The sequence below is a fragment of the Diabrotica virgifera genome, chromosome 10, assembly GCF_917563875.1.
Source record: "Diabrotica virgifera virgifera chromosome 10, PGI_DIABVI_V3a".
Lineage (NCBI taxonomy): Eukaryota > Metazoa > Arthropoda > Insecta > Coleoptera > Chrysomelidae > Diabrotica > Diabrotica virgifera.
The window spans coordinates 32,841,711-32,866,376 of NC_065452.1; the positions used below are offsets into that span (position 1 = coordinate 32,841,711).

The 24,666-nt window shown below is 33.4% G+C and overlaps 1 protein-coding gene across 1 annotated transcript in view; it reads right to left on the bottom strand.

Moving 5' to 3' along the window:
- The window catches only part of LOC114337384 (protein tyrosine phosphatase domain-containing protein 1-like), a 229,024-nt gene that overhangs the window by 10,812 nt on the left and 193,546 nt on the right, over positions 1 to 24,666 (bottom strand). Inside the window, exons 6-8 of the mRNA XM_050663166.1 lie at positions 21,440 to 21,554; positions 9,780 to 9,954; positions 2,031 to 2,530 (exon numbers count right to left, since the gene is read on the bottom strand). Coding sequence (XP_050519123.1) covers positions 2,031 to 2,530; positions 9,780 to 9,954; positions 21,440 to 21,554 — 790 coding nt within the window. The remainder of the gene's footprint in view (positions 1 to 2,030; positions 2,531 to 9,779; positions 9,955 to 21,439; positions 21,555 to 24,666) is intronic.

The following is a 24,666-nucleotide window of genomic DNA, read 5'->3' on the forward strand; positions in this document are numbered from 1 at the left end:
GGCGTAAACTACGATCTCGAGATTTTTTGGTTTAGTATGTGAAAAAATAACCTCTTATTTGGTACAATCCTCAAAATGATTAAAAATATTTTCCTATCGCTAATGTCAAACAATCAGATTTTTACAGAAATTTGTTGCCACATTGTTTAATAACAGGCATAAGTTTCAAAACGAAAAAATAAAAATTGTTTGTATGCCGGGATAAATAAAGACAATGAATTTTGGGGTTACAATTCTCATAAAACATATTTATTATTGCAATGACTATGCCAGTGCTTTTAAAGAATTATCTGCTAGTTAAAAATAATGAAAAAAGTACACTCACTTACCTTCAATTTTTGTCTAAGTAGTTTATTCCAAATGACACTTATGCAAAAAACAAAAGTAAAATTGAACGATTTTTTACATAGAGTGTTGCAGAAAGGGGCACTGGTAGCTGATCATACCAGTTTTGTGAAAAGCACGTGGTTGCCACGCCGCATACAGGTTTTCGATATTCACACCTACCAGCAAGCATTCAGTGTATCGACTTCGCCCATAAAAATTGTTTTCACCGCAACTCTGATGACAAATTAAGCCGTAATAGCTTATGGTATATATAGCTACCAGAGAGCGTTAAAGGGTTTTAAAGATAATAGCATAAAAAATTTCAGTGTAAAACGAATAATATTTAAATTGTTTTTATTTATTTTTTTAATTTTTTTTTTGATAGTCAGTGTTATCACCTCTAGTCCTTATGCAAGCTTCAATTTGCGTGGGGACGCTCCTAATCAAAGTATCAACATTTAATTGTGGTAGGTTGCTCCATTCTTCAAGTACAGCTTGTACTTGCCGTGCGTATTTTGTGGATTATCCTGGCGAGCTCTAATTTTTCTTTTAAGCATATCCCACAAATACTCTATAGGGTTATCTCGGGTGAGCAAGCAGGCCACTCCAAACAAGGGATACCTTCTGCTTCAATGATGTCTCTAGTCACTCTAATTGTATGTGGTGGTCCATTATCATGCATGAAAATTAAATTTTCTCCTATTGCACCTTTCCAGATCCTAACTAGAGGTTATCAACATACCTGTGAATAGTTAAAGTTGATTGGATGAAAATTAAAGGAGTTTTTTACGGATCACAATTAATCTCCAGAACATTACACTTCCTCTTTTATATTTGTGAACAGATCTGACAGTTTTCGTTCTTGCTTGTCTTCCTCGACCTCTCATTACACGATTTAGTGGGTCATCTGATTTTACACGAATTCTGACTTTTCCTGAAAATACCACATTTTGTCAATTTCCATGTTCCAGTTTTGGTGGTGAAGACACAAATTTAGGCGATCAATCTTGTGCTGCCTGGATAACTCGGTAACATATAACTGTCTTCTGCTGTATACTTCTTGGCACGAACTCTTCTTCTTTTCGTTTACTGTAATTTATGTTTAGTGTAGTTTATGCGTAACTGAAACAGGTACACCTGTAGCTTCTAAAGGCTGCCTTTGGAGCTACAGGTGAGAAATAGTAGGGTGTCTTCCAGCTGATTGGACAATTAAACGATCGTGGCGAGCCGTTATTACTTTTTGGCGACTTTCACTTACTTTATTTTTGAGCTCTCCTAGTTCCGGTTACCTAGCATAGGTTTTGGACAGAACGCCCTGTGTTACGCCTAGCTCTGCAGCTATGTCCCTCTGAAAACATTACTTGCTCCACAAGACCAATAATATTTTCCCGTTGTAGGTTTCATAACCCCACATTAGGCATGTTTTCGTTTTTGGTCGCAAAAGTTAGTTTATTTATTTTCGTTCAATTTGCAACTCAAGCAAATAACCTATACCGTACCGAGCTGGATTATCTGATGACCTTATCGATTTGTTTATTTTCAATAAAACCTTTTATTCTTCGCAACAATAACAAGTTTTTTCAAAAGAAATAAATATTGCTTTGAAATACATGGTGATTCCATATAAGTTTGGTTGTGTGTAACTGAAACATTAATTGAAACATTGAAACATTAATTAAAACTGATTATTGCTTATCTCTTACCAAAGACAGTTTCTGAATGCACAGTTCGGGCTCTTTATAATGCACCACAATATTTTCAAAATCCTCCATTTTGATAATGGGAACTTTTAAACTTTCTATCCAGTCAAAAAGTAAAACACCTAATATATTTATATCCGTTTCAACCCTTAGTCTAGCCCAACCTATCTGCGACGAATTAATTTGATGTTGATACTCTTTAATTTTCTTCTTCGTAGCACCAGTTAATGAGTCGGGATCACAAATTAAGGCATTTACAACAAGGCTGATGTCTTGTATCACCGTGTCTTCGTCACCTTGTTCCTGGGCAAAAGATTTTTGTGTTTCCAATTCTTGAAAACACCTATTTTCTAGCAAAAGCTCTTCGCTCATTTCATCGCCATCCAAGGTACTAAGCTCAGAAAAAGAATCAGTTACGTCGCCCATCTCCGAAGGGTTGGGGCTGGAAGGGGATGATATGTCATCAGTTGGCGACTGGACTAAGTCACTGCTAAGGAATATTTCTAAAATTAAGCAAATCAATAAGTTAAGTGAACAAAAATATGACATCAAATAATGATATTCGCCAAAAAACGTACCGAAATTTAGAGCGATCATTTCGCGATACTCTACAAGAATTTTGCTTTTGCAAAATTACTGTAGAGTGTTATATATGTTTGCGTTTAATGTCCTCTCTCAAAAATGCTTAGATATGAACCTGGATATTTATTCCTGTTTCATCGGCTTCGAAAAAGCGTTCGACAGGGTCCGACATGAAAAACTAATATGTAGAATTATTGAAAAACAGAGATATGGACAGACCGAGAATATTGATATAAAGAGAGGAGTAAGACAGGATTGTGTTCTGTCGCCGCTACTGTTTAACGTGTACAGTGAAGCCATATTTCAGGAAGCGATAGCGGAGCTAAGTCATGGAATCTCTATAAACGGAAGAATAGTAAATAACATAAGATTCGCTGATGACATCGTTATAATAGCAGACACCCTTGAATCGCTACAAGAATTGCTAAATAGGATTAACGATTATTGCATTCGACACGAACTAAAAATAAACAAGAAAAAAACTAAATTTATGATTGTCTCAAAAACACAACATGGAAATGAAAAGTTAATGATAGAGCAAACCCAAATAGAAAAAGCAAATACATACAAATATCTGGGAAACTGGGTTGATGACAAAAATGACCAAAGCAAAGAAATTAAAGTCCGAATTGAAACTGCAAGGCAAGCATTTATAAAAATGAAGACACTGCTTACAAACAAAGACCTTCAGTTGCTTCTCAGATTGAGGGCTCTAAGGTGCTACATATTTTCTATATTACTATACGGAATGGAAGCTTAGACATTGAAGAGACAACACATAAGGAAAATAGAAGCGTTCGAAATGTGGTGTTACACAAGAATATTGAAACTTCAGTTGGTTCAAAGGATTACCAATGTTGAAGTGCTACGACGTTTAAATAATGAGTTTAATGAGAAATTATGAACAGTATAAAAACTATAAAACTGTAATATTTGGATCACATTACCAGAGGAGAAAAATATGAGTTGCTGAGAATTATTATGCAAGAAAGGATCCAAGGAAGAAGAAGCATAGGAAGAAGACGCACCTCCTGGCTGAGGAACCTTAGGGAACGGTCTAACTGTAGTTCATTACAACTGTTCAGAGCAGCAGCCAACAAAGTGACCATAGCCATTATGATATCCAACCTCCGATAAGAGAGGGAACTTTAAGAAGAAGAAGCTCTATATACCTACGATAACTAATGCTCAGGCATTTTTTTTACTGTTTTCTTTTAATATAATTCACTTGGAAGTGGCTTCTAGTTCGCGTCTTTGTGTGTAGCCTTTTATTTTGTATCTTCATCTACAGACAGTCTCCCTGTTGGAAGTCTTTAATCTCCTGTTTGTCAGCCGTTCTGACTGACTGTTTCTTCTATAAGCCTAAACAGAAGGATTAATTCTGCTATAGTGGGACTTAAAGGGTATCAACATCGATCGAAAGAAATTAAATTATCTACGATATGCCAATGACATTGTTCTCGAAACAGAAAACTTAAAGGAGCCCAGAGTTATGCTACAAGGCGGCCAGGTGGACAAAAATGTTGCTTAAGTGGAAAGCACGGGCAGATAAGCGAAGCCAGGGAAGACCCCTAACGCGATGTATCGACGACCTCAAAAGAATTGTGACCAATTGGAGAGTCGAGGCGCAGAACAGAAGAAGATGGAAATATCTGAAGGAGGCCTATGTTCAACAATGGATCAATCAGGGCTGATTGATGATGATGATGATCTTCTTAAACTGATGTGCCTGGTTGGGGTTTTTGCTGGTTAATCTCCTTCTACTGGTTTATCGACTTCAACATTTTGGTCGTTATGAATTCTTATAATAAAATTAATATCATAAATGAGTTTTCCGTGTTCTTCGTACTTTTCTATTGTCGATTTACCGGTCTTCCGTGTCTGGGCTCCATGTGTTTTTTTTTTATGCAGAACTTAAAGTTGGCTTAATAGGGCTCATTGCAACACATTAATTGGCGGTAACGCATCTGCTGAATGCGTGGTTGTAATCCTGGATATTGTACTATAGCACAGACTTGGATAGATAGGTGTCTAGATTCTATAATTTTTTTGGTCCCTATGTCTTATCTTGACATTTGAACTAGGTAGGTGAGTTGTATCTTGATGTCATTTTAGCGGCTTTGAATTTGAAAGTTCTCTTAGTTGTTCCTTGATTTCTTCCATTTTTTTTACTACTAGTAGTTTTAGTATTGCTTGATATGGTAGGCTTCTACTGTTGTCAATACTTTTCCTTGGAGACAAGGTTATCTGGATATCTAATCTAATCTTAGTATTGTAAAAATAGTCCAAGAGGCAGCACTGAAAAATTTCTCTGAATTTACTAAAGCTAGTTATTTCAGAGGTGATTACTGTGATTGTGTAGAGAAACATACTGCGGTCGGTCAAGCGAAACGTAGAACAGGTGGTACTGACAGCTTGTCATAGTTGCTTACCAGCGGAGGTAATTAAATCCATTTACTAAGGCTGAAAATCATTACACACATTCTAAATGGAATATAAACAAAAGTTATTATAGTCGGTCAGCTGTATGACGGGACAGAGCCGGTCGGTCGGCCCCAATGAATGTACAGGGTTATTCACTATATTTTGACCCCCCTCTAAACTGCTTTATTTACGGAATTAGAAAAAAATGTAAAATACAAAACTTATTCAATTTTTAAATTATGATTTTTTGACCTATATATCGTACTAGTGACCTCATCCATCTGGCCGTGATGACGTAATCGATCCTTTTTTTAAAATGAGAATAGGGGTCGTGTGCTAGCTCATTTGAAAGGTTATTCAATTCCCTATTCAGTAATATAAACATTAACATGACTGTTTATACAGGGTGTCCAAAAAAAATTTGTTAATTAAATTAATTGTTTAATTATTAATTCAAAAAAATTTTTTGGACACCCTGTATAGATAATGATCTTAATATTTATATTACTGCATAGAGAATTGAATAACCTTTCAAATGAGTTAGCACACGACCCCTATTCTCATTTAAAAAAATAGTCGATTACGTCATCAGCCCAGATGGATGACGTCACTAGTACGATATATATGTCAAAAATCATAGTTAAAAATCGAATAACTTTCCTATTTTACATTTTTTTCTAATTCTGTAAATAAAGCAGTTTACAAGGGGGTCAAAATATAGTGAATAACCCTATACATTCATTGAGGCCGACCGACCGGCTCTGTCCCGTCATACAGCTGACCGACTATAATAACTTTTATTTATATTCAATTTAGAATGAGTGTACTGATTTTCAGCCTTAGTAAATGGATTTAATTACCTCCGCAGATCAGCAACTTTGATAAGCTGTCAGTACCACTTGTTCTACGTTTCGCTTGATGGACCACAGAATGTTTCTCTACACAATTACGGTAATCAACTGTGAAAAAACTAGCTTAAGTAAATTCAGAGAGATTTTTCGGCGCTGCCTCTCCGTCTATAAGAGTTGTCTATCTTCTGGAGGTAGGAGATCTGTCTACAATTGTTTATAGTGACTAATAATAATAATAATAATAATAGCGTTTATTGTCCAACAGAATCCATTTACAGGACAAAATATTACACAAATAAAAAATTAAATAAAATATTAGTAATTCATAGGTATTGATAATATAACAAAAATTTTACAAAACTAAATTTGAACCTAAAGAAATAAATTATTAATCACCTAGGTAGATCTTGGCCATAGAAATCAGTTGCTTTAAACTGCAGTTAAATATATCGCAGTAAATACTTAAGGCATTATAATAGCTGCACATGACGAATAGAGGAGAATTTAACATAAGGTTAGTTCTAGCTTGTGTATTTCTGAACGTAATCGAATTTCTTACTGGATAAGACGGAACGTTAAAATTTATTTGTCGAAGGATATCAGGGCTGTCAATGAGATTATGTAGTAGCTTGTACAGGAATACCAGGGAGGCATTAATTCGTCTAGATTCTAATGAAATTACGTCCAAACCGCTACATAACTCATTATTGCTTATACCCCTCGTAGGATATATACCATTAACTTTATAAGACAAAAATTTTAAAAATTTACGCTGAACCCGTTCTATAATTTGGATGTGTACATCATAAAACGGTGACCAAATGATAGAGGCATATTCCAGTTTACAGCGTACAAAAGTGTAAAACAGTAATTTAATGGCCTTAGTATTAGTGAGATTTCGACTATTTCTAATTATAAATCTATAAGATTTAAGTGCTTCTCTAACCTTTATATTAACATGTTCAACAAAAGTGAGTTTGTGATCAAATATAACTCCAAGGTCTTTAATTTTAGTCAAACGTTCCAGTTCATTGCCATCAATAATGTAAGGATGGTATATAGTAGACTGTTTCCTGGAATAACTAACCACCTTGCACTTATTGGCATTAAGATCCAGATGATTTTCCTTACACCATTCATGTACCAGATTCAGTTGACTCTGCAGAAAATGACAATCGTTAAGGTCGCTTATCAATGAATAAATCTTTAAGTCATCAGCATAACATAAACATAGTGCAGAAATATATTCACACAGATCGTTAATAAATAACAAGAACAATAATGGACCTAGATTAGAACCTTGTGGAACCCCTGAAGAAGCAAGGTACTTTGCCGATTTGTAACCATTGTAAGAAACAAACTGCGTTCTATTTGACAAGTAAGACCTCATAAAAGTAACAGCATCCTCAGAAAGACCAAAGTGGTATAATTTAGAAAGCAATACTCCGTGGTGAATTCTATCGAACGCCTTCGAAAAATCGGTATAGACGACGTCAACTTGACTTCTATTATCTAGGGCCTCTGAAATATATTGTGTGACCACTAATAAGTTTGTTACAGTGGACCGACTGGAGACAAATCCATGTTGGTATTGAGACAGCTGATTACGAGTTCTTGAATAAATACGATTATACAAAATTATTTCAAAAACCTTCGACAGATTGCAAATTATGGAAATTGGTCTATAGTTTTCTACCTGATCCCTTTCACCAGTTTTGAATACTGGGCACACTTTTGACTCCTTCCAGAGACTTGGATATTCTTTATTCAGAAGACATAAATTAAAAATTTTTAATAGTGGCACAGTTAAGGCACCTATGCAATCCTTAACCAGAAAAGATGGTATATTGTCAGGTCCACACGTCATTTTGTCTTTCAATTTCTTACTAGCAGAAATTATCTCAGATTCTACAATAGGATAAAAATTTAAGTAATCTGTGTTAACTGATGAAGAGTTAGCTTTAAAATTAATATCAGATGACAGAAAAACACTATTGAAAAATTCTGCAAAAACATTCACAATATTTTGTGGTTCGGAGGTAGTAATGCCATTATATTTCATTACACCAGGAATTCTTGAACTATTATTTTTCGCATTAACATACGACCAAAACTTCTTGGGATTGATGGATAGAGATATTTGGATGTTATCGACATACACATTGTATGCCAAACTGATTTTTGATTTGACAAGGTGTCTTAACCGTTGAAACTCAAGCAAATCACAATGATTTTTGAATCTTTTAAATTTTTTTCGAAACTTTGCTTTTAATTTGATGTTCTGAATGATGTCAGCATCAAACCAGGGTGGATATTTATGACTAAAATTTTTATAAACTGGAATATACGTATTAAACAAAGAAAACATTTTATCATAAAAATTACTTAAAATTACGTTAACGTCACTAGTAGTATCCAGAAAATTCCAATCCGTTTCGTACAGTTCTCGATATAAAGCAGGAAAATTTGCTTTTTTAAAGTTATAAGTTATTTGCTCAGAACCATACCTAAATATAGGCTCTTTCACAAATATATCCGTAAATGTAATTTGAAGAGCTGGGTGATGAGAGTCTTCATAGAGCAAAGGTGAGTCATCATGCTTCACTTCACAACTGAAATGCGATAAGACTAAATCTAGCAGTCTACCCAAATGATTAACAACATTGTTAAATTGTCTAAGTCCAGTAGAGCCCGTAAAACTTAAAACTACAGAAGTTTGGAAATCAGACATATCATTATCAATGAACTTTGGAACATTAAAATCGCCTAGTAATATGGAGTTATTATATAAATAATCAAGTTGCCCTAAGCAATCGAAAAAATATTCAAAGTCAACTAAACTTAACCTATCCGGTAAATAAACAACAACTGTATAAAAATGTTTGTAACCAATCTGGCACTTGACAATGATTAGATCAATTAATGGAAATTGAGCATCGAAAGCCGTAATATCCAATATTTCGGATTTTATGAAGTCTTTTACCGCAAGCACTACACCACCACCCTTCACCTTATCCACCACATGGAATTTTCGGTCCTTTCTATATACTACATAATTATTCGGAAAGAGTTCCATGCTCGAAACATCACCGTGCAACCACGTTTCACTTAATGCTATGATGTCGAATTCACAATCACTAATGTTAGCATTAAATAATGCAACTTTGCTATTTAGACCACGTACATTTTGGTAGTAACATGTAAGTTCAACGTGTTGGGATTTACTTGATTTGGAACTGCTGGACACGTTTAGTTTAAAGAGCCATCAGTTTTACTGACTAGAGTAGGTCTGCCCCTTACATACTTAATCGTCAAATTCTGTTCTCCATGATCGGTTCGCCGTTTCAGTTCTGTCCTAATCTTCATTAGTGGGTGCTTCTCAGTTTTCTTAACGATTTCCTCAGATTTCTAAAAATTAATATCATCAATAATTTTGTGTAATGCTATATATCTAACTCCATATGAGGCGATGATATAAAGTACTAACATCGCCTAAACCTCTAACTTTTTTAAAATAAGACGGATCGTTATGAAACTTTTTGCATTCGATTCGGGAGAGCTTCATGAAAATTTTTGAACACTTGGCATGAGGGAAAAATGAAAATTGCATTGTTGTAGGCAGAAAATGCATTTTTCAAAGTGCATTTCAAAGTGTTCAAAAAATAAAAATTCACAACTCGAAAAATAATCATGGAAATGGGTTAAATTTTCATACTCCGAGTAAATTGGGTCGGCGAAGCTGTAAGAAAGAGGTACCTGGTGCCCGGTGTGTATGTCATCTCCTGGAGTTTTATGAAAATAGTTTAAAAGTGCCGTATTTAATAAATTTGCTTGTTTGCTTGTTTCGGTATTGTCTTTTTGGCGAATAGGTATTTTTCTTTAAAATTGAACTTACGATCTGAATTTGAACTCGATATACTACTTATACTGTAAGAACTTGCATGCCTGTTTAAATTCCCATGAATTTTGGCTGATAAAAAGTCCACCGTGTATGGAATATTCGACGGTGGAAACTCATCGACCCAACAGGCACATAATTTTAATATCCTTTCACATAAGCAGTGGATAATCTAAAACAAACATTTTTTTAGTAAAACAGGAAAAAATGTACCGGGTGGTGAATCGTAAAACGGGCCATAGGAAACTCAATGTAAAATTCTATACTGTTGAATTCCTGCTTTCCTAATTATTTTACATCAAAAGTCATGAGAGAATATTTGTAGAGGATTGAAATCTGTATTAAAATCAAAAGTTAAAATTGTTCTACGATTTAAACGCATTCCAAAATTTTGAAAAATATAATACATTTGCCACAGTAGGTATGTGTGTAAAGTTAGGCCACACGTTACTATTTAACACTATTGACTGAATAAAAATTCTTTATTATTAATACTTTCTCCGCAACTGAGGGTATCTTGTCAACTGTTATGTTTTGAAACAATAAATGATAAAATAAAAATATTGACAGTTCAAAAATGTGAAAATAATAACTTCATTGTGACACATTATTGCACTGTGTGTGGCCTAATTTTGGGCTGAAAAACTGAAAAATGTATTACATTTTTACAAAATTTTGGAATATGTTTAATTCGTAGAACAATTTTAACAGTTGTTTTCAATACAGATTTCAATCCTCTACAAATAGTTTCTTATGTCTTTTGATGTAAAATAATTAGGGAAGCAGAATTCAACAGTTTGGAATTTTATATTGAGTTTCCTATGGCCCGTTTTCCAATTCACCACCCCAGTTAAGGCCATTGAATAGTGTATACCCTTACATATCTAGTAGCCAAATTTTTGAATTTTTGCCTCGTTTAAACGGACTTTTTACGTCAAAGTGATGTTAGTTACTAGTGGCGGACCCAGAATAGGTTGATTAAAATTAAAAAATCAAAAAAAGGTAAATAAATAAATAAAAAAAAATCAAAATAAATGTAAATGTAAAAATTAAAATGTAAACTATTCAGTGACCACAGCTGTATATAATAATTACTAGGACAAGGATAAATTACCCTTATTGTGGAATAATTTGCCAGAAAATACCAAAAACTGAAAAACGATCTATTATTCGTCCCTTGGCATACAAAATGTTAAGTTTATTGGTATCTTTGAAAATACTAGAATTTTAGATTTGGAGACATTTAGATTTAAACCGAACATTTCGCTGTTGAACACTTCTGAATTTATTATATTTTCAAGTTCTTGTGTGTTTCTTGTTATTAGGACTGTTTCATCAGCGTACCTTAATGTCTATGATGGTTCTGTTAGTCTAGATTCCACCTTGGACCTCGTCTATGCTTTTCTTAATATACATTCCGAATACAGATTAAATAATAGTTGTAATAAGACACAACCATGTAGCACTTCTCGTCGGATATATTTCGAATGTTGTGTGCTCTATTTCAATTGTGGCTGTTTGGTGCCAATATAGTTCTGAGATAATTAGCAAGTCTTGTTCGTCAATTTTTAATTATCCTCAGAATTTCGTTCATCTTTTGATGGGTAACGCAGTCAATTGCTTTTCGATAATCAATGAAACATGTAGGTATACACATCTACATCTATGTCTCCGCATCGATATGTTAATACAATGCAAAAAGAGCTTACCCGTGTTGAGCTGCCCCCCCCCACACTTGCAAAAATTAAAAACAAATAGCCCTGATTTATGAGCTATTTATGAGCTATTTATGAGCTATTCCTCAAATTAAAATTTCGAGCTCGTTACACTGAGCAGGAATTTAATATTTTAGTGGGGGGGGCTACACCCCACTACTTAAAAATAGGGATATTGAATCGATCTTTGCGGCAGAATTACGAGCTATTTATGAGCTCTCGAAGTGATATAGTTTAGTTTTTTGAGCTCATGAGCTCATCCCTTTCACCCCCAAACAACCCTTTAATTGATTTAACTTAAGAGAAACATGCTGAGAAAAATTAAATTATATCGTATCGCGGATACAATTCATATAGCTTATATAGTGTAAGAATAAACTCTTAAATGACGCGCATTTCGATTATTGAGCTACAACCCCTTCGCAAGAAAACCACCCCATCTTCCCTGTTTTTGAGAGTGTTGTAATTAAAATGAATGAAATTAATTATTTGGCGACTACATACCACCGTTTAATATTTTATGAACTCCCAAAATACGCACATTTAGATCATTAAATTGCAATTTCTTTTGCATAGTGCAGTCACTGAAAATAAAAATAAACTATTACCTTCAATTTCGGTGAACCTTCATCGATTTTCACGAAAATTGGTGAGTGGTTAGATGATACTTCAAGAAATAAAGGTGACATGGTGCTACCTTACGCCTTTACCCTGAGGGTGGATACCACCCCTTCTCGGGGGGTGAAAATTATTTTATTAAAAATGACTTCAAAAATCGATAGGACAAATTATAAGCAAAATTTGTTATAGAAGTTACTAAAATAAATCAATACTTTCTGAGTTATTAAAGATCAAATATTTTAATTTTTCGTCAAAAAAAAAATGCCGCTTTAAAGGGGTTTTTCATAAATCACGCAAAAACTGTAAATTTTTACAAAAAACTTATCAATACCAAAATTGAAGCTTTTATTAATAATTCAAAGTGAGTTATAGGTAATTGAATGTATTTTTTTTTTCGGCGAGTACTCAAATCTAATTATTCAAGCCTAATTAACGGGAAAACGATGCATTTTCTAAAATATATTTAATGTCCGACGGGTATATTATTTGACAAATAATGACTTGATTTCGAAGTCAGTTAAGTATGATATTTTGAAAAATAACGCCCTATGGCATTAAATTTAAATAACTGGTTAAATACTGTCAAGTTGATAAATAACAACCTAAGTAAAACTGGTTACCACAATTACGTTACGAATATTGCTGGTAAATGTTCTTAGTTGAAAACTAAGTAATTCAAAATTCATTAAAAATTTTTGCATATAAAGAATAATTTAGTCGGACATTAAACGTTGAAGGAACCACGGGTATTATAGATAATAACGCTTTCGGTCAACGTATATCTCTCGGGCCAAAGGCCGTCGGTATATATACCATTTACCTCAAGCGTTATTATCCTTATAATATCCTTGGTACCTTAATAACTATAATATACGCTTGTCAAAGTACTCAGCAATACTTAATAAGTGAGCTACGGACGAAGTTGATATCATCAAATTTAAAAAAATTACAATGAAAATAAACGACCCTTTAGAATTTTTTAGGAGAAAGTGAAAAATAAAATATACGCCATTTCCAGAAAAATTAAAAATTTTTAGTAATTTCTAAACACTTTCTTTACTTCAGCATAAGTAATGACCTTAAATATTTTGACCAATTTAGAATGCATATTTTGAAAACTTTTTTTGTAAAACCTTACAGTTTTTGTTCACGAGAATTAAAATATTTGATTTTTAATAACTCAAAAAGTATTGATTTATTTTAATAATTTTGTATAACAAATTTTGCTTAGAATTTGTCGCTCTAACGATTTGTTTGATTATTTTAATTAAAGTAATTTTCACCCCCAAGAAGGGGTGACATCTACCCCAGGATAAAAGCGCAAGTTGGCACCATGTTACTCTTGTTTCTTGAGGTATCCTCTATCCACTCATCAATTTTTTTGAAAATGAATTGAGGTTCACCGAAATCGAGGGTCATAGCTGATTTTTACCTTCAGTGACTGCGCTATAGAAAGAAAATTGCAATTCAATAATTTGAAATGCGCTTATTTTGCGAGCTCATAAATTACTAAACGATATGTAGTCGCCAAATAATTAATTTAATTTATTTTAAGAACACCTCTCTTAAGCCGGGAAGATGGGGTGGTTTTCTTGCGAAGGGGTTGTAGCTCAACAATAGAAATGCGCGTGATTAAGAAGTTTATTCTTAGAATATACAGGGTGTTTGGTAAAGAATGGGCCATAGTTTAACCTCAGGTTCCTGAGGTTAAAATAGGCCGATTTAAGCTAACTTACCTTAGTACAAAGTTTATAATAACCGATATACAGGGTGTCAAAGTTAAACTTTTTTTTATTTATTATTGAATATTTCCTGACAGGTATGAATTAACAACATGAAATTTGGTATGTGGGGGTTTTCTGGGTCGAGAAAACTAAATTCCCTACCAAAAATGATGTATTGCCCAGAGGGCGCCGCATACGCCTTTCGGCACTCATTTATTACGTTCAATTTTTTTTATCCCTCACTCTGTATAATTTTGACATTAAAATTTTTATTCACCTATTAGTTTTACTTAAAAATGGTATACTTCTTTTATCTCCCTAAACTCAACTGTTTTCGAGATAAACGCATTTTAAATCTGCGATACACCATCATTTTTAGCATAATATCATTGTAGTTACACCCGAAAAATAACTTAAAACCATAAAATTATCCAAAAATGTATCGCAAATTTCTTCAAATGGAATTTGCGATGCAATGACATAAATTTGAGAACTGGCACAATTATTATGGTTTTAAGTTATTTTTCGGGTGGAACTATTTATTATATTCAATGATATTTTATTATGCTAAAAATGATGGTGTATCGCAGAATTAAAATGCGTTTATCTCGAAAACGGTTGAGTTTAGGGAGATGAAAAAAGTGTACCTTTTTAAGTAAGACTAATAGGAGAATAAAAATTTTAATGTCAAAATTATACAGAGTGAGGGATAAAAAAAATTGAACGAAATAAATGAGTGCTGAAAGGCGTATGTGGCGCCCTCTGGGCAATACATCATTTTTGGTAGGGAATTTAGTTTTCTTGACCCAAAAAACCCCCACATACCAAATTTCATGTTGTTATCTCATACCTGTCAGGAAATATTCAATAATAAATAAAAAAAAAAGTTTAACTTTGACACCCTGTATCTCGGTTATTATAAACTTTGTACTAAGGTAAGTTAGCTTAAATCGGCCTATTTTAACCTCAGGAACCTGAGGTTAAGCTATGGCCCATTCTTTACCAAACACCCTGTATAAGCTATACGAATTATATCCGCGATACGATATATTTTAATTTTTATCAGCATGTTTCTCTTAAGTTAAATCAATTAAAAGGTTATTTGAGGGTGAAGGGGATGAGCTCAAAAATCTAATCTATATCACTTCGAGAGCTCATAAATAGCTCGTAATTCTGCCGCAAAGATTGATTCAATATCCCTATTTTTAACTAGTGGTGGGGCTGACTCAGCCCCCAGCCCCACTAAAATATTAAATTCCTGCTCAGTGTAACGAGCTCAAAATTTTTAATTTGCGGAAAATGAAAACTCAAAAATAGCTCATAAATCACCGCTATTTGTTTTTTAATTTTTGCAAGTGGGGGGTGCCAACTCAACACGGGTAAAGAGCTTCACTTCTTGAAAGACTTCTTGTAAATTCGTGTATGGATGATTATGAGGAAAGTTTGAAGGACATGAGACATCAAGCTTAATATTCGATAGTTATTGCATTGTGGGGAGTTGGGTTTTCTTGGTAATATTATGAATTTTGACTTATGTCGTATACTTTATTAAATAGTTCAGTTATTAAATCTAGACTTTTACTTTCTTCTTATTTACGTGCCATCTCCGCGACGAAGGTTGGCAATCATCATTTCTATTATAACTTTTGACACTACAGCCAGAAAGAGTTCAGTTTGGCTGCATCAAAACCATTCTCTGAGGTTTCTCAGCCAGGACATTTTTCTGCTACCTATGCTGCGCCTTCCTTGAATCTTTCCCTGCATTATTAATGTGAGGAGTTCATATCTGTCACCACGTGTTATATGACCCAAATATTGTAGTTTTCTTATTTTGATGGAATCCAGTATCTCCCTGCTGTTCTGTATTCTTGTTAGTATGTACTTCCTAATTGGTTATTCTGTCTGTCCAGGAGATTCTCAGCATTCTTCGATATGCCCACATTTCAAATGTTTCCAATCTATTGAGACATTGTTTATTAAGGTCCATGTCTCCACACCATACTTTCATTTATTTTTTTGTCATTTAGCTTTTACTTTCATTTGTATGCAATTAGGTGTCTGAATGTATTCTTTCCATCTCTCCATTTTGGCCAATTTTCTTTAGCTTCTCTGCTTCTCTTTTTTCTAACGATTTTATTGATTCGTTTGTTTTCTATTGGGTTTTTTTTGTGTTTTCGTCTTATGTTCATGATTTCTTACGTTATCCATTCTTGTTTTCTGTTGATTTTCTTGAACTCGATATCTTCTTCTTTTATCTTTGTTATTTTCGTTTGTAGAGCAATCCATGTTACTTCAAAGTATATCTATACTAAGTTCTCTATAAGTATTATTTCTATTTCTTTCTCAACCTTAATACTTATTTCTTTTCTATTTCTTTCATGGTTATTCAGTTGTGAGATGTATATTTTTCGGGTCACTTTTTTCCTTTTTAACTTTAAGATCTCTTTTTACTCTAAAATCCATTATAACTTATTTTGAGGGTGTATTTTAATAGACTTTATGTACTTTTAAAAGCTGTGGTCGAGCAAAATGAAGTCAATTTGATTCCTAACAATTATAATATTTATATTCTCTAACTGCAGGTGATTTCCAAGTGTATAGGTTTCTAGGATGTTGTTTGAAGAATTTGTTAGCTATTAAAATGTTGTTCTCTACGCAGAATTGTACAAGTATATTTCCGTCAGCTCCACGACCAATTTTGGCATTAAAGTCACCCAGGATCATTGTTATATCGCCGCTTTTTGTCAGTCACATTATTTCATCTATGTTAATATTTCTATTTCTTGCTCTGACTTGTCACTTAATGCATAGGCCAGAATAATATTAAGGTTTCTATGAGTTGTTCGTAATTGCAACACTGCTACTACTCTATCTCTATCATTTAGAAGAGGGATTAAGTACGTGACTAACTGCGCAACTTTGTCATATACCAATTGGGCCAAGAGAGCAACGTCGGAAAAAAATCATTTTAAGACGGCTGATTCTTTCATATATATTGTTCCCTATGCTTCCTCGAACACAGTACCGGCCATCTGGCTACTGGGTTGCGTTCATTACTGCGCAGCACACTTGTACAGGTAAACAAATCGAATTTAAAATTATTGTAAGACGAAAAAATTTTTTGTCATTACTTTTTAAACATTATTAGAAACATGAACTGTAATTGCCAGACATTTCTGTGGGTTAAAAAGTAATGACAAAAAAATTTTTCGTCCTAAAATAATTTAAATTCAATATACAGGGTGATTGATGTGATAAAGCTCAGTAGATCCGCTATAGTAATAGATAGCAATAAAAGTTAATAATTATATATTGTTACAGGGTGTTCGATATTATATTGGCAGACCAAACTTATGTTTTTTTTTAATGGAACACCCTATATTTTATTTTATATTCGAAATCCTCTTAACTTCCCCATCACAAAAATATAAAGGTTTGTTATGTTATATAGCGATGGCTTAGTGTGAAAACCTCGTATCTCATTTTACAGAAAATTTTACAGGAGTGACTTTAAACTTAATTTCTGCATACTCTAATTTAAAATATATGTGAAAAAATTTATGTGTAATGATCTAGATGTGTTCAGAATCAAAATACGTAAAGTTAAATGCTTGTTTTTAAGATAGAGTATGCAGAAATTCAGTTTAAAGTATAACCTGTCAAATTTTCTGTAAAATGAGATACGAGGTTTTCACACTAAGCCATCGATAGGGCTTTTACAAAGTTATAACCAATTTTTTATGAAAATCGTAACAAGTTCAGCTCCCTGTATAAATAAAAAAAGCACAACAGCTATGGTTTATTGATGCCATATTTTTTTGTTGGATGTGAAAATTTTTAAAAATTGTTGATATTGCTAATTTTCCTTATATCGAATACAGGGTGAGTCAAAACCCAAGTACATACATTATTTTCTTAGAAATTTGAAATGGAACACCCTGTATTTTATATTACTATCGAAAAATATCATTACCGTACTTTAATTTTTGTATAATATTCCTTATGCCTAAATTTGTCAGTTTTCGAGATATTTTCATTTTTCAGAGCAAGTTATTAACTATGGTGTTCTATTTAAAATTACTGTGAAAATAATGTAGTTGCGTTTTGACTCACCCTGTATTCGATATAAAGAAAATTAGCAATATCAACCATTTTTATAAATTTTGACTATCAGCAAAAAAATATGGCACCAATAAACCATTGCTGTTGTGCTTATTTTTATTTATACAGGGAGCTGAACTTATAACTTTGTAAATACCCTATATAACATAAGAAACCTTTATATTTTTGTGATGAGGAAGTTAAGAAAATTTCGAATATAAAATAAAATATGGGGTGTTCTATTTAAAAAAGCAAAAGTTTGGTCTGCCACTATGATATCGAACACCCTGTAACATTCTAACTAATTTTGTAATATGAAGCTTAAAGTTGGCGACAAGTTTTGTTATTAACTTTTATTGCTATCTATTACTATAGCGGAATTACTAAGCTTTATCACACTAATCAATCACCCTGATTTTGTACTTACCTGTACAGGTGTGCTGCGCAGTAATGAGCGCAACCTGTATCAGCAGCCAGATGGCTGATACGGTGTTCCAGGAAGCATAGGGAACAATATATGGAAGAATCAGCCGTCTTAAAATGATTTCTCGAAAACGTTGCTAGCTCTTAAACCAAATATAGTAGTTCCATATTGATATTGTAGGTTTCTCCTAAATAATAGATACATCCATCTGTTGTTTTTTGTTTTCCTGAACCAGGTCATCTTATTTCGTTTATCATCAAAATATCTATTTTCATTCTTCTCATCTCGGCTTAAGATTTTACCAGTTTCTCGGATATAAATAAACTGCATCGTTCCAGGTGACAATGCTAATAGGCTACATCAGTGTTTCCCAAAGTGTGGGTCGCGACCCCCTGGGGGGTCGCAATGAGGTACTAGGGGGGTCCCCGGAAATTTCCAAAATAAGACAAAAACACTACTTTGTTAAATCATGTATTTTTATTTTAATAAAGCCGTAAATAAAAATTAACAATTAATTATCAAACGAAACATAAAACTAAATATTAAAAGTCCTTAAAAAGTCCTTAAAAGTAAAACAAAAAGATAAAGTCAAATATTACAATGTTAATGAGACCCATGCGCCTGTTTTTTTTAAACTAGTCTTTCAAATCTAGGCTGTGTATTTGAGACACACACAATTATATCGTTTTCAAGTACGAGACGATTTCTCACTTTTGTTTTAATGGCAGTCATAGACGAAAAACTTAACTCACATAAATATGATGTTACAAATGGAACCAAACATTTTACAGCTTCATTCGCCAACTGAGGGTATTCCTGCATCTTTTTGGACCAAAATTCGTCCGGGTTCTGGGAAAAAAATTGGAGCTTCAACATTTCATCACTTGATATTTCAATAAGTTGTTCTTTCATGTTTATTGGTATTTCAGCATGTTGAAAGGAATCGGCTAAAAACGGATTCAGTGTCCATCTGCAACTGTCGTAACTGTTTTGAATTTCTTCGGGGAAATAATCACAGAGCTGTTGTTTTAAATTAAGCAAAGTAACTTGCATGCCCGCATAAACTTGTTCAAAATTTGTAGCACTGTAACATACATTTTCTATAATTTCCTGAACGCACTGGAATGAATCGAGCTGCTTTTTGCCAAGTGAAGTTGACCATAAATCGATTTTTCTTATAAACCCCTTAATTTTATCTGTGGCTGTAATTATATTAATGTCGCGACCTTACAAATTACTGTTCAAAATATTTAATTGTTCGAATATATCAGCAAGGAAACCTAGTTTTAAAAGCCAAATAGGAACGGAAAATTGATTTTCATATGGAGACTTCTCATCTTTCAAATACATTAAAAGCTCTGCTCTTAAGTCAAATACTCTTTTTAAGACGTTGCCCCTTGAAAGCCACCTTACTTCGGTGTGATAAAGAAGATTTTGAAATATAGCACCCATGTCTTCGCAGATTTTTCGAAAAATACGGGTCTGTAAAGCTTTTCCTTTAATGGAATTTACAACTTTAATGATGGAGTTCATAACACAGTCCATTTCAGGAGGTAAAGCTTTTGACGCCAGAGCTTCTCGATGTAAAAAACAATGTCTCCATGTGGCATTAGGCATTATTTCTTGTAATCTGACGACAAGACCAGATTGATGTCCTGTCATAGCTTTAGCGCCATCTGTGCATATAGCAATACATTTTCCCCAGTCAATAACATATTTACTTGTGCGTTTCACAAAACTGTCGAATAAACATTTTCCAGTGGTATTGGTCTCCAATGGGGAACAAAATAAAATATCTTCTTGAATGCCATTATGTGTATCATATCTTACAAACGTAATAAATTGGGCACAGTTAGATATATCCGTGGATACGTCCATTTGAAGAGAGAAGTACGTGCATTTATTAAGATTTTCCACAACTTGCGCTTGAATATCTTCTGCCATATCACTAATTCTTCTTTGGATAGTATTATTTGACAGAGGTATTGTTTCTAACTTTGCAGACTCTTTTTCACCAATCATTATATGTACCATTTCAACAGCTGCTGGCAAAATCAGATTTTCAGCAATTGTGTGCGGATTACTAGTTTTGGCAACGCGATAAGCAACTTTATAACTTGCTAATAATGCTTTTTCGTTAGTAGTGGTTGCCAATTGAAAAGTATCTTGCTGTTTGTGAAGGACGTTCAGCTTTCTTTCAAAGAATTCTACGGGTTTGTCTTTTTTATCTGGATGTTTGCTATTTAAATGTCGAAGTAACTTTGATGGCTTCATGCTTTCGTTTGACAATACTTCTCCACAAATAACACATTGTGGTTTATTGGAAATAATGGTAAAACCATATTTAAGATATTTATCACTGTAAAGTCTGTTTTTCTTTTTATTACTGCCACTTTCAGACGCAGATGGTTCTGCACTTCTTTTGAAAAACTTATCCATGATTTGTAATTTATCGTAGACGTAAATACGTAAACGGGAATACGTAAGTCGCAAAATATTTACTCATTACTTAATACCGCTGCATTCGCCACAACGTGCTGTTTCGAACTGAGGTCTCATTGCACATCGCCGCTTATATAAAGCCAAAACGAGGCTACGAGAACGTTCCAGAGTGCCATCTAGTAGCGAAGTAAGGAGTAGAGCCTTCGCGAATATCATGGAAAAGTATTGCGATGTAGACACAAAGATGTTGCGGTGTACAATGTGCAGTCGACTTTTTATTATTTATTTTTATTGTAAATGCTAGTCTGGCAGAAGTACTACTAGTGTACTAGTGGGACAGATCGCAATTATTAAAATAATTGTTGAATTTTTTAAATGTATTTAGTTTGAATTTAAACAGTAAAGTAAAATAAAATTTGAGAAACCATCAGTTGTAAATTAGGCACGCTATTTTTGTCGCTATTTTGGTTTGGGTGATGAGTAGGGGGTCGTGAACAATTTTTTTAACAAAAAGGGGTCGCGCTTTAGATAAGTTTGGGAAACACTGGGCTACATAATAGTTCATAAAAAATTATAAAGGCAAATAGAAGATTTTTAAATTATCAAATTATTGTTGTTAAACGTTCTTACCTTTGGAATTAACTTAAAATTTCGTTCATCATATCCATGTAAGACAATTTTTTGTCTTCTTAAAAATCTATGGAGCGTAAATTCATTCATATGCTTGTCCTTACCTACAAGATCTCTGAAAAATAATAAGGTTTCAGTAATACTAATGAGTATATAAAGATTAATGTTAGGTTAAAAAGAAGAATGGTAATTCAAGTTCCACATTTATTCAATATCGCTATAAATAATTCCCTACGAAATTTAAAACTTCAATTCAAATTTCGCGTACAAGCAAGAACTTAATCAAGTACTCATATCTCGCTCAGGATATCTTTTAGATTTCGAAAAATGGTCACAGGAATCTGGATTCACATTTTCAACAACCCAAACTCACACTATTCTTCAAAAACAAAGATACTTTTAATTCCAGTCTTTAGGAATTTTACGACAATGTTGCCTGTTCTTGCGTTAAATAATTTCGAACAGGTCCTGAGGAGATCTTGAACAGGTCTTGAGAATAAGACAGATAGATCTTGAACAGGTTTTAAGTAGGTCTTGAATAAGTCTCGAACAGGTTCATAGCAGGTCTTGAATATATCTCAGGGGCACGAATGCCAAAATAGGAAAAGAGATATGTTACCAACACATCTTTCACAGGTAAACACAGACTTCATAATATTACTAATAACAATGGGTTTAGACTTGGTAAATGGCAACGGCAAATGGCAAATGTCAAAGACATTATTGTGAGAAACACATGTTTTAATCATAAGAATATCCATAAAGCAACCTAGATACCACCAAATGGAAACGCCCTAAACATTGTTAATAATAAAAACTTGGACAATCAACCAGTCAAGCACACAAATGTGGAACAAATGCAAGAAGGCTTTGAAATTAGCAGCCGAAAGTACGTTGGAAATAATCCGCGCCAAGAGAGAAACAACTGATTCGATCAAGATTGCAAAAAAATAACAGATGAAAAGAACGAGGCATGCAGGACAAGAACAAGAATGAAAAGCACAATAGGTACAAAAACTTAAGGAGAGAGGAGAAACCGATACACCGAAAAACAAACGAAAATCAGAAAACTACATATTAAATCAATCGGCTAAAAAGCCATGCAAGGAGAAACAAGAAAGTTCTATCACCAAATAAATATTATTAGAAAAAATCGCAGGACCTATTACACAGTAGGAGGAACCTACTAACAACATAGAGCCCCCTTCGGTAGCAGGGCAAATATCTATAAAAAAAAACTTAAAAATCACAAATCCCCAGACAGCGATGGTATCCCAGTAGAGTTATTTAAACACGGTGGAAAGCAAAGCGGCATTGTAATTCAAACACTAGTTGTGAAATTTGGTCTGACGAGCAAATGCCTGAGGAATAGAGCTTAGATTTAATATGTCCGTTACGCAAATAGAGGAATCAACAAAAATGCAATAATTACCGCAGAATAACTCTCTTAAATACAGCATACAAGATATTATAAAACATAAAACATACATAGACATGCAACTATTAACCAGATCTTCAAACTGCGACAAATTCTCGAAAAAGTTTACTATATTAGATATATGTACAATATGTTTGTCGATTTTAGTACGATATGACAATATCTTAAGTCTTCACAACCAGTGGTGTCATGGTGTGGGAACGCGTGGGAACGCCGTTCCCGCACTGGTTAAGAAAAGAAAAAAATAATAGAGAATTTAGGTTTTGTAAACAAAAATTAGCAGTGCGTTCCGGCACTGCGTTCCCGCACTGCTAATTTTGCCATGACACCACTGTTCACAACGCTAGATGCTTCCAGAGAGGAAAAAAATGGAATTTTACCAAGAACAAATGTAGAGAAAGATCTATCTAATCCTATATCTGTTGCGATTTCAGTTGCGATTTTTTTTACAATTTAACATTTGGGACTATTTTGTTTAACAAACATATGAACACATTTTGTGGCTTAAACTTAATTATAAGGTTTTATTTGACTATAAGTTAACTATGAGTTAAAAATTACTTAAGATATATTTTAATATTTCATTATTAGAATTATACTAAATTTACAATCAAGATGCATTAGAAATAAACAAACCAAGACATATTTACAATGTATAAACTTTGGACATCATGATTTGAGATTTACAATGTATATACTGTTAAATACTTTTTATGGAGAGAATTTTAAAAATACTTTTATGTCAAAGACCACGAGACCGTAAGTTTTCATGACCCTGTATATGGTCAAATTTTGTAAATAAAATAATTTAGCCGTAAGAAGGGTTTCGCGGAAAAGTAAAACTTTAGTGGTAAAGTTTCTACGAACATTTTATAAATTTCAACAGAACGGACTACAACGTTTGTTTAGAAAGTAATGTTGAACAATGGACAGTGCTTTCTAAATGGTTTCCTAGAAAGAAACGATCATAAACATTTTGGTTTAGTTTAGGATCGAGGGTTTTTTTAGAGTGTAAATAAAAATAATTTTAATATCTCCTAGATATTGTCAAGAAAGAAATTTTGTATACAATACTATTTTTCTTAAGAAAGGAAAGTAGAGAGATGATGTGTAGAGAATACTTATGATTGGCTAGGAGACCGATGGAAGGAGAATAGAGTGGTGAGTTTCAAATTGATGGGAGAAAAAGGAATTTGTTGTGTAATGACCATCCAAAGCAATCAGTCCAGTTTGAAAGTAGTGTATTTGTGCAAAGTGTGTTAATTTGGTGACCGTGGAAGCAGATTCGTGTGAGGCGAAATCGAGATCAAGTCGAGAAGTACAAACTCCTTGTGTCCGAAAAGATTCCCGTTTCTGTCAGTAACGAGTAGCAGTATTATATAAACTTGCACAAGGTAGCTAGCTGAGGGGAAAATCTTTGAATTCTAAAGATTTATTGTTTTTATCGAGTCAGAGATTTTAATTTAAGGAGAGAATTCGAACGAGAGCTGTTCTTTGAAACAGTTTGAAGGAGAAGGACAGTTTGCAGAATCGGAGGAGCACGTTGTGGGAGAACTAAGGACAACACAATCCAGCAGAATAAACAAGGACGTCGGCAAAGGTTAGTCAGATTATTTGTGAAAAGAGAGAATTGTTTTGTATTACATACCATATTTGTTTTTTGTTTAAAAGCCAGGTTGAAATTATTCATTCATAAATTCATAGATAAGTAATCTATTTAAAAAAGTAGAAATTAAAATTTGTTTTCTTTTTATAATAATAATAAGAACAATCTACCAACTCAATTGAA